This window comes from Xiphophorus couchianus, chromosome 9 (assembly GCF_001444195.1).
Source record: "Xiphophorus couchianus chromosome 9, X_couchianus-1.0, whole genome shotgun sequence".
Taxonomy (NCBI): Eukaryota; Metazoa; Chordata; class Actinopteri; order Cyprinodontiformes; family Poeciliidae; genus Xiphophorus; species Xiphophorus couchianus.
In genome coordinates, this window is record NC_040236.1 from 11,718,021 (window position 1) to 11,729,129 (window position 11,109).

The following is an 11,109-nucleotide window of genomic DNA, read 5'->3' on the forward strand; positions in this document are numbered from 1 at the left end:
CTGAGTCCTATATACCTTGTGCTATTTTTCTGATGTCTCAGCTTTCTTTATTTGAGTGGAGTTGTAAACAATACTTTGGTTTTGGATCATGTTTCAGAGGATGATTGTGAATCAATGACGCTTTTTGTCCTGAACTTTATCTCAAATCTATTTTATTGCAGTCTAATGTATTGGAGCAACATAAAGTTGATATTGTTGTCTTATTGAAATGTAAATCTCCTTCCTAGAGGAGCCTCAGAGGCACTAACACTACTATTTCTGAAATTAAATGGAAAGTACTCAATAAAAAATTAAAAAAATCATTACGTGTTTTATATTTTCCGGGCTCTGCAATTGCAAGATGAAGCTAAGAGAAGTGCAGGAATCGGAATTTTTTTTTTATTAAACTTTGTGTGGTTTCAAAACCTGGTACAGATCAGTCACAAGAAAACATCTTTTAATCTTTTTTTTTTTATTAAAAATTAATATCAAGCTTTTCACGAGACAAGAATTTATAACAACTTCCCTTGTGTTTAATGTTATATAACATTTTGTTTAATAAGGCGTTGTAAAAAAATGGCTCTGTGGAAGTATTGGTGCACTAATTTATGTAACCAAAGTTACTACCAGCACAGTCCAGTGTCAGAGCAAATGCTGAGGCTTACAGGTCAACTCACATTTACAAGTATAACAATATTTAGTGCTTAAGGTGTGTGCCATGTGGAAAGATCAGTGACATTTATTTTTGCCAATGAAGGTTAGACGGGTACATTTGGTTTTTAGAGTGCTTATCGTTTAGGAAATATTGCATATAGACCAGAAGCACCTAGAGTAACATCAGCTCATTGAATGAGATCTTCAACCAAACTTTCCTACCTTTCATTAAACATTTCCTGTTAAGCACAGACACTTCCTGCTAGCCTCACAGCTTACTGTAGTACAATCACATTAGTATCAACGCATTTAATGAACTCCTATGCATAAAAAAAATCAATTTTAGTTAACTTTCAGACATATTCTATATACATATACAGTATGTAGAGGTGATTACACATGCTAAAAGTGGAGTTTAGTTATAGTGACACTTAATACAAATTCATTTCTTACATTTAATTTCCTAACAGCTCCAGAATCTCTTTTTTTTGCCCATATTTCTGCCTCTGAACAGAAACCCACAGGTTCATGAGGGTTAGTGAGTCCTGACTGTCAACAAACAGGGCAGAGAGAGTTCTGACCTGAAAAGGCCAAGTTCATGCATTACCAAGATTATAAGTAATGTGATTCCCACTTTATTTCCTCCTTTTTATGTTCCAGTCTTCAACATATTCTCAAAGGTTGGATTAGTGCATTTGCTGGAAAAATAAACCATCTGATAGCACTGTGTAAAGTGTTAACTTCTTCTTTGTATTAGGGTCTATAATTATCTATCATAAAATGTGACGGGCTACTTTTCATTTCCAGTCAGTACAAGCAGAAAAGCCACCTTTCTGCCACCAAAAGAGTTTCAGAAGTTAAAAGGTAGAAAAACATCTGACTTTTGCTTTCCTTCCCTTAGACAAATAACTGCACAGTTCAACAGCCTGGAAACTGAACGAGAGAGAAAAACCTTAAAACACAAATAGACAGAAACATTTCTAAGCATCCCTGGCAAAGTTGTGTAAAAAGCCATACAATATTTATTGCTAGTTAATGCAGTAGCACAATCTAACACTGAAATATTTAGATGAATCTAACAATTAAATCAAAGCATTTAGCAGAGGAAAAAACATTTACCCACATTAATATCAATAAAAAATGTAAGTGAAGCATTTATTTAAATTTTACGTTACGTGAGGAGGTCCTAATTGGTAATCTACACCTATTTCTCTGGGATAAAAACATTATTTGACACAGAGACCCATTTCCTTTTGTAACTGGCAACTAAGCTTAATAGAGACCCATACTTATCTTCTCTGTAAAATGTACAGTTAAAGAAGTGGAGCAAAGAGGGACACGTTAGGGTTGTCAGTCTCCATAACAATTATTAGAGTCTGTTTACATGTAAACTGTTTGAGAGTGATGCCAAAAAAAACGCCGTTCCTGTCATACACACTCCTGTTGGTACCAAGTCATCAAAGACATTACAAAACCTAAAGTAAAACTGGACTTCTTACCTTCACTGACACAAGAATTTCCCCGTAACTGTGTGTATATTGCTAGTTGCTTTTGGGATTTTACCAGGAGCTTAGATCAGATAAGACTGAGATTAAGTTTTATTTTCAGGATAGGTTTGGAATAAAGCGGAGAATGAATGTTTGTAAAAGCACATGAGAGCTTTTACACACATTCTTTTACACACCGTTCCCAACGGTGGACTCTGTGGGAATCTGTGGGTCTGTTTCACATTTCTCCCTCTGTGTGCTCCAGCGTGAATGTGATAGAAGATTATTACCCCATCAACCAATTGCTAAGATTTTTAAATACACATCTCAACTCAACAGTTTTACCAGTTAAACTGGCTTGCCATCAATTTTTAAGTTCATGCTAAGTTCCTCCTTTTCACTGTAAGAACATTACATGGACAAGCACTGGCTTGTCTCCCTACTTCCCTGGCAGGTTCCTGAGGGGCTCTGTTCTTAAGCCTAGTATTTTTGGACTCTGGTATCTCTTTTAGAAATTAGCACATTTTCAAAATTATATTTAGGTAATTTCCTTGTGTTTTCTAAATATGTGTTTTATTTGATGTTTCTGATTTATACTGGAGCCAAAGGTACCAATAACGGTGCAAATAGTAGCTATGATAATAATTATCTCAACAACTTTTTTTCACACTGAATAAATGTACTCAAATTAAAGGTAAAATTTTTCTCAATCTTCTATTGTTAGGTTATTGTGCTGGAATGAAATGTGCTTTTTTTTTTTAAAGCTTTTTACACATCTTTACCAAGGTTTACTGCATTAGCCAAGATCACCTAATCCAACACCAAGTCCAAGACCTGTCTCAAGTCCACAAGCATGTCTGGCTCTATATGTGTTTGGACAAAAACCAGATACCTAGATATTAAGGAAAAGAAAGGTTGAAATAATGTACTTTTGCCTACACAAGTCTCAATAGTTTGGCACTGATCCTCTAAGAAGCATTAATCCAACCGTCATTTATGCTGGTCTGAATTATAGAAATAAAACCCTTTCATCCTTCACATGAGGTGTTGTTTGGTTTTGGTATTACAGTATCACTTAATCCCTTATAAGCATTACTTCACCTTGATGATGAAAAGGTTAGTGCAAATTTCAACAGAACTGGCACCGGCAAAGTTTGCATCAATCCACTGAAATGTGTGTGCTTGCTGCGTGTTGAATGTTGAAGGCTGGTGATACCACAGTAGAAACACTGCTAAACAATAACCTGGTCTTCACGTAGGTCAGGGCTTCTGTTTGAGATGTTTTCACTTCCTTTGACCACTGCTGATTCTACGGGAGTTGGAGTTCACTATATCTTCATACTGAGGAGGCGGCTCTGTCTCTATCTGGACATCTGTGTGGCCCACAGCCTCTTCGTATGACGGCGGCGGATCTCCTGCGCTTCCTCTCCCCAACGTGATCTCAGAACCTGGATAGGCCGGGCTGCTGTGGATGCTCAGTTCTGATTGGTCACCATGATGGTAATCCCTCCCCCACTGGTCCATGGAGACCACAGACAGGACGTGGTTATGATGAGAGTGCCCCAGGCCTGGGCTGCGCTGAGAGCGCTTGCGGGAGTGGCAGCGCCAGGCAATGATGGCGACGGCGATGACGATGAGCCCGACCAGCAGCAGCGGCACGATCAGGTAGAGAGATTGGGCCCCGCCGACCATGGAGTCCAAATCTCCAGGTGGACTGCTTTCCCGGACATATTCCTCCCAGAATCGCTTCTGCATGTTAAGAAAGAGACAAGAGTTGACAAAGACCGCAATGAAGTCTGATTCAAAGGAAACTAGAGAGTCGCAACAAATCGTCCCGTTTCCTGTCTGAATAGTTTTTGCATGAGAAAACAAAGAGAGGCGACAACAATCCCTAAACAAAACGAGAACACATAGCTCTCTGGCCCCTCACAATGGCTTTACAAATCCGCCTGCCTGTCTGGTGTTGCTCTTCCTGCTGATAAACATCACTTCCTGAAAAAAAAAACACCCACATTCCACAAAAACAAACACTGGTTTCAGGATTTCACTGCTGGTCACAAAATCACCACAAATAATAATAATAATAAAAAACATTTTTTTTCTTTAACAGTATGTGACTTATTTAGGTAATACAATCAAAATAATATTGATTTATGGATTTTAACTCCAGGTTTAAACCCTGCAGCTAAAATAGGCTTCTGTAGATTTCTGCCCTACCAGAAAATATCTAAAAATGTGGAAATGGAATCAATATGTTCAAGGGTGAACTGTCTTCAGTTTTCAGAACCATAAGTAGAACAGATTGTAATGAGACTTTAGTAAAACATCCAGAAAAATACACTGCAGATCCACAAAGTAGTAGGAATTATCCCTCACCCAATAATTACAGCAGCTTTATCCTAAGACATCCTGTAGGTTCTCTAAATCCACATAAATCAAACCATAATTATCTTTGATTGATGCTGTAAAGTAGGATCATTGAAACACAGTTTTGAGGCTTTTGTGTTGTTTCATCTTCAGTCTTTTGGTTAATGTTTGATTTATGAATGAACAAGAGCCCACAGCTAATCTAAACAATGCAGTTTTTCCAAAAAAACAAAGCACGCACCATGCCTAATTTGGTAGGGATGACAAGAAACCGTATTAAAATTATTCAAAGGAGAAAAAAAGAATACACTTTAAAATATTCAGCTTTTATACAAATTCACCAGTGAACAGCAACTGTATTTCATCCTAAACACTACAAATTTTAACTGAATCGTTTTAAAAAATATTTAAAAGCAGTAGCGGCTGGTGCTAAAAAAACTGAGGGGGGCGCACACAAACAAACAAAACAAATCTTAAAAAATAGCACTATTTGAACATGAATTTTGCCTCCTTTCCTTCTGCCCTGCAAATTTCTCAATTACATTCTTGTTAAAGTCAGTCATCTCTGTGACTAGTCTTTTCTCCATTGACAACATGGCCAATGCATTCAGCCTGTCCTGAGTCATTGAGTTTCTCAGAAAAGTCTTGATTCTTTTCAGAGTTGAAAAGCACCTTTCAGCTATGCTAAGTTTCCCCCAAAAAACTTAGCTTCATTGCATTGTCTAGGTGGCTGCGGCTGTTTTCCTGCCGTTTGCATTTTTCTGAAAGATGTTTTAAGTCTCTTACCCCAGTTGTTGTCCACATTGCCTCCGTGCCAGAACTTTGAAATAGCAAACACGGAAAGCAGTAAAATGCATTGCTTAATGCAAACGTAAACGTGAATCGACCTAACGAACTGCAGCTGCGCCAATGAGTCGAATCGGGGATTGTCCAATCACACAATGTTTTAAAAAAAATTAGCCAGTACTGACACTTTACCAGTAATGACACAACAAAATGGGTGTGTCCGGGACGCAGAGCGCTGCGCCCTGTGGAAAAACCTTAAACAACCAATTAAAAGTCAGCCTCAGATCACCTGCTTGCCAAAAGTTGATGCGCCTACATACACACTCATTAGGACGGCGCCCTGCACATAGGAAGTGTGCACAATGTGAGCAATTAGAATTATGTATTTACTATTTTAATAAATTCTAACATGTCTATTGGACACACAGTATGAATAAATACATTTCTAAGTATTTTGCAGTTCAGAATAGAAATCATTTATTATCTAAACAATTTAAAGGGGGCGGCGCCCAAGCGCCCCCTACAGGCCAGCCGCCACTGTTTAAAAGTAGTTGATTAGTTTGTGTCAGAACTTTTTGTTTGTAATTAATGACTTCCTATTTCAATATGGAAAAAATAAGAAACAAAAAATGTTTATTAAAAAAAATGAACGAAATGAAAAATGTGCGAGACTATGCTACCAAAAAAAACAAAACCAAATGTGTTTTTTACATCTTTACATAATCCTGAAGGTGATGATGTTGTTCTCAAACAGAGAAAATGGGCACGTCTAAAGTGTAATCATTTATCTAAAAGCGTGTCAATACTTCAAAGATAAAATCAAACTCCTGTGACGTCTCTCGTCTGCCGTACCGTCTTCTCGTCGTTCTCGAAAGCTTCTCGGGCCTCCTCATAGGTGCACACCTCCTCACGGCATTCCCTCTGAATGTTCCCAAGCTTCATCTCCTCTAACAGGAAGTTGGCCCTCCGCAGCCGCCTCAGCACCGAGTGGGCTGAATTTGCTGGCAGGAACACTGCGAAGAAAAGAGTAACAGGAGAGGAGCGCAGGAGGGAGACACAAAGGAGGGGGGTGGCAGAGACAATGTCAAAGTGAGGGAAAGGATACAAGACTCAGAAAAGTGTCAGAAAGACAAAAGCGGCAAGCTGAGACTTCTAAATGGGAGAAAAGAAAAGTTAGTAAATGGAACGGCATGTGGGAGGCAAAAAGGCACAAATTAAAAAAAAAAAAAAAACAGACAAGAAGCTAGAAAACTGGGAGAGTGAAAGAAGTGTAGGCCAAAACAAAAGAAGCAGAGCAGAGGCAAGAGATGCTCGGTGCCCACATTTCTGCATATAAACAAAAGCTTATTTTATTTGGCCATCCATTCCCAGACCACAAGAGAAAGTGGAGGAATTAACTTAAAGAGACAAAGGGTTGTCTCTTTTGGACGTCCAGAGCATAAACAAAACCCTAGAAAAAGGTCACATCATGATCTGGTTCTGATATTACCAAGTAATTGCTTTTGTTTGACTCATAACTTTGAAGAAATTTGATCAATAAGACGTGACAAGACGACAAAAAGAAAAATAACGAGACAAAGGCAGGCAGAATTCAAGCAGAAAAAAAAAACAGAATGGGGATTGTTTTTATTGTTTTCCTCCAGGATCACATTCCAGTGATTCGTTTCAGTGCAAAATAATACTGAGAAAAACCTCACAACAATTTACAACAAATACCCTTCAGTAAACACCATTTCTCAACATTAAACATTTAAACATTAAATGTTTAATGTAAATATATTCCAACAGGATATGAACTTTTGAATCTATCAAGTTAAGAATGGAAATGAAAAGTGTCTGGCACTTAGAGAATTAGAGGTTTCTCTCCCAACATGGGTGGACAGCCCTTATTTGTTGGTTTGTTTATGTCTGCATATAGCTATTTGACTCGTTATTATTACTCATTATTACAAATGCATCTACATGCATCTCTCAAACGATAAGACATTGAAAATTAGTACCAAGTTTGAAAAACATACATTTAACCTGTTACTTATATTGCCATTAAGAATTGCATATTTTAACGCCCATCTAAATAATTAATTGAAAAATCCGAAATAGGGACGACTGCAGTAAACCCTTCTTTACAGTTCCTGACCATATTTTGCAGGTTTCCACTGATATTTCGATCATTTATCTTTGGCGAGGACCTCAAATTCTTGGAGCTTATCAGGTCTCCTTGCCATCACCCTAATCTTTAGCTTCCTTATATTTTCTCAATCAGTTTCAAGTCAGCATTCAAGCTAGGCCACTCCGAAACGTTAATTTGGCTTAAAGTTATAGGTCACTTGTAAAGCAAGTTAAAAGATTACTTAAAACCTCAAACTTGAACAATTCTGGGCTTAATTGCAAACGACACACATATCTTCTGAGTAAAATAACTTGTCGCCAGTTAGGCCTCACATTTCGAAAATGGTGTAAGTAAAGAATTAGACAGTGGTGGGCATTTATCATATTATTTATTGTAAAACTTCTTATCGTGATAAGAATTTTAAATTAATGTAACAATGATCAGTTCCAATTAATGGTGTTTGAAAACCTCAAAAATTGATCGGATTGTCAGAATTGTTATTTTTACAATTGTCTCCGCTGTTAGTACCATGAGAGCATAAAAATAATAATAACAAAAAAGGTTAAATAGAGTCACTGTGTGCAGATTGGAGATGTGAATCCCTCTTCTTTAAGTTGCAGGTGTCCTTTAGAAGCCTATTTCAAAATGGTTATGTTTCTTTAAGAGCACTATTTGTGTTTGTAGGTCCTTGACGGCAAACACATGCATTCACAGCCATATACTTGCCTAAAAAGACTGAAAAAATAAATGCTGTTTTTTTATCACAATAAACAACACAAGATATAGTGATAAAATTTCAAAAAAAGAAAATCCTTATGAAATTAAATGTGACTTTTAAGAATGATTTTTTTTTTAATCCACCATAAAATTAATGTAATGAGAAACAAAAATTCACGCCATGCATTCACAGAGTAAAAGTGCCTCTTAGTGATTGGTGGGCTTGACCGCATGGGCCCCTAAATGAGATACTGCTTAGGGCCTCATCCAAGCTTTAGCCGGCCCTGATGTTACGATGAAAACCATGAGTGTACTGTAAATAAAGAGTGAATCAACTTACCACTCCCCATGATTCCTGCCAGTATGTTTGGGGTAATTTATCTGTGGGACAAAGGTCAAACATAGATTAAAAGACTTATAAAAAAAATAACATCCACTCATCAACCTATTTTTGTCTGATTAACTCATACTTTGCGCTGTTTTTTTCCCAGCAGCCCACCAATAATTCAATAATATCCCACATGAAGACTTGTTTTCATTTAGAAATAGTCAGATAATTTGTAAAAGTTCTCACCTCTCTGATATTTCTTATAAACAGCTGGATGGCAAATAGCTCAACTCAAAATGCCTCAAATAGAAGTCAATGTTGTGACAGTTTCCATAATCGAGGAGTCAAGGGGCATTTTTGAACAGTCAACGGGACATGTTTGACTAAAATGACAAAAGGTGAAATCTTTTGTCGCACACACTTTAGTAAGCTCCCAGATCCCTGCTTCAGGCTAAAATAGACGACGTGCAGCAGAAAAATCCCAAAACAAAGCGCCGCCGCCCTGTTACAACAATAACCTGAAGCACCTACAACACCGTTTCTTCACCGCTAAACAGTCTCTTCTCCGTTTGAATGTGTGTCGGTAATCAGGTCCAAGGTGATCAGAGAAACAATTCACTGGATCTAATCACCTCCAGCTCAGGATGCTATTTAATGACCGACATGTGGTTCAAAAGGCCGGATTTCCTCTCGGCGCAGCCGAGGAGACGGAGATCTCTGCCAGCTGTTGCTTTTCTATTCATGAACACACCGAAAAGAAGCAACAGACACGAAACACATCACTTCTGCTTACCTTGTTTCGATGCCAAAAATTTGTATAAGCGATGTCTCTCTTCGACCCGTCGTTAACCGAAGAGATGTTTTGCGCACAGTGCGCAGGCGCGAAGGTCTGTTTGCAACAGCGGTCCCCCCACCTCCCCAATTAAAGACACAGACACATCTATCTATCGATTGATCGATCGATCTATCTATCGATCTATCTGTCTGTCTATTTGTCTGCCTGTCTGTCTGTCGGTCTCGGGAACAAACCTTTTAAATGGAAATCAAAATAAAGTTTCCATTTTTTTTATTCCTTCCAAATCCCTTGTGCTTTGGCATCTTTTTCACACTCTGAGTGTTTCAGTTTAGTTAAAATATCAACAAAGATATCCACAACTGTATATAAATGATAAAACATCTTCAAGAGGAAATCTATCAAGCCAACCTGGCCTTATGTAAAAAGTGAATCATGAATAAATGTGATTGACTACGATTTGTGGAATGCTATTTTACTAGCCATAGCAGGCCTACATCAAAGGTAACCATACATAGAACAAAGTACTTGACATTAGTCTGGAAAGAACTACAAAAAGATTTCTAAGGCTTTTGTTCCAGAGAACCACAGTGACAGCTATTATCTAGAAATGGACAAAACATGGAGCAGTGGAAAACCTTACTCCAAGAGCGCAGTAACAATTTGTTCAAGCGGATACAAAAGAACCTGGAACAACAGGTTCTTTTGTTGTTTTGTCATCCCATGCCTCATTTGTCTATTTTTCTTTCTTTACCAGGAAACCAACTCATTTAAATAAGCTCTACCATTTAAGAAAGAAAAAATTGTACAATTTCCAGCCAGAAGCGAAAAGCTTATTGATGCAGGAGTTGTGGAGTTTCTCTGCAGATTGGAAAAAGACTTTTAACAATTAGTTTTGGTGTTCCTTTAGTTAGTTAGTTTGTTAGCTAGTTAGTTAGCTAGCTGGTATAAAGCTTAAGAATTATTACAAACTATACGATTATATACTAGGAACTTCAGACTGGTTTCTTACGTGACAATATTTTGTGCTGCAGTGAGACTAAATGTAAAGTCTCATAAATTCTTATTCCAGCGCAACAAATTGGAAAACTCTGAAATTAATTTAAAAATAAAGTCAACCCCCCCTATCATAATTAATAATTTTCCAACTACATGAAGTGTCTGACATTTTCCAGTTTCTACTTTGTTTTGTTTTTGCTGAGATTATCTCATTGTCCAATTAACTTTGGAAGGGGAAAAAAAGATTATTTAAATTTGTTTCTATATTCAAAATTAATCTTTTGAACACCCAAATTGAGTATGTCATGGTGAGAGTTTTCATTCATTAAAAAAACGTGCACTCTGCAACGTCACAGAAGTAAAAATGATGTTTTTTTCCCATCACAAATTGTTCCACAGAGATGCATGAGAGTCACAGACTCTTAACAAAGGTAAACCTTCCATTGTCTATGCCCCTTATCTCTGCAGGGTCACAGGGGGACAGGTGCCCGTCTCCAGCAATCATCTAAGTTGGACACACACTCAAGAGTGACTTAGAGAGACCAATTATTCACAAAAACCATTGGCAAATTTTATTATTTTCAACAAATGAAGAGCTTACATAAATACATTCGGCACAGCCTTTCAATTATTGTTCATTATTTGATTTTGTCAGCCAGTTCCCAAAACAGACAGAAACAGTGAACGTTTAGCAAATTACAAAATAAATAAATAAATAAATAAATCTGTATCGTTTTATGATAGACTGTTGGAGCCTTTTCTCCACTTTTGTGACATTGTTATCTGTGTGTGTCCGTGTGTGTGTGTGTTTATGTAAATCAATATGAATTAATTTTGCGGTTCTTCCCTAAGGAAACAGAATTAGGAGAGTTTAATTATAAAATAAATG

The 11,109-nt window shown here is 37.4% G+C and overlaps 1 protein-coding gene across 5 annotated transcripts; it reads right to left on the reverse strand.

Moving 5' to 3' along the window:
• Positions 1-430: 430 nt before the first annotated feature.
• Positions 431-9,343, reverse strand: prrg1 (proline rich Gla (G-carboxyglutamic acid) 1). Of its 5 annotated transcripts, XM_028028190.1 has the most exons (5): positions 9,222-9,343; positions 8,441-8,481; positions 6,763-6,790; positions 6,126-6,286; positions 431-3,869 (listed from the first exon to the last, which is right to left on the reverse strand). In XM_028028190.1, the coding sequence occupies exons 4-5, from the start codon at positions 6,213-6,215 to the stop codon at positions 3,405-3,407; spliced, it is 555 nt and encodes a 184-aa protein (XP_027883991.1). In that variant the 5' UTR covers positions 6,216-6,286; positions 6,763-6,790; positions 8,441-8,481; positions 9,222-9,343; the 3' UTR covers positions 431-3,404. The 5 variants fall into 5 exon arrangements, with proteins under 5 accessions (XP_027883991.1, XP_027883988.1, XP_027883990.1 ...); XM_028028187.1 differs by lacking the exon at positions 6,763-6,790; XM_028028189.1 differs by having other exon boundaries at positions 6,126-6,790.
• Positions 9,344-11,109: the final 1,766 nt, after the last annotated feature.

Coding starts and splice junctions, on each gene's coding strand:
- prrg1 (XM_028028187.1), bottom strand. Junction 3,870..6,125: donor TCGAGAACGACGAGAAGACG/GTACGGCAGACG, acceptor CTTAACATGCAG/AAGCGATTCTGGGAGGAATA.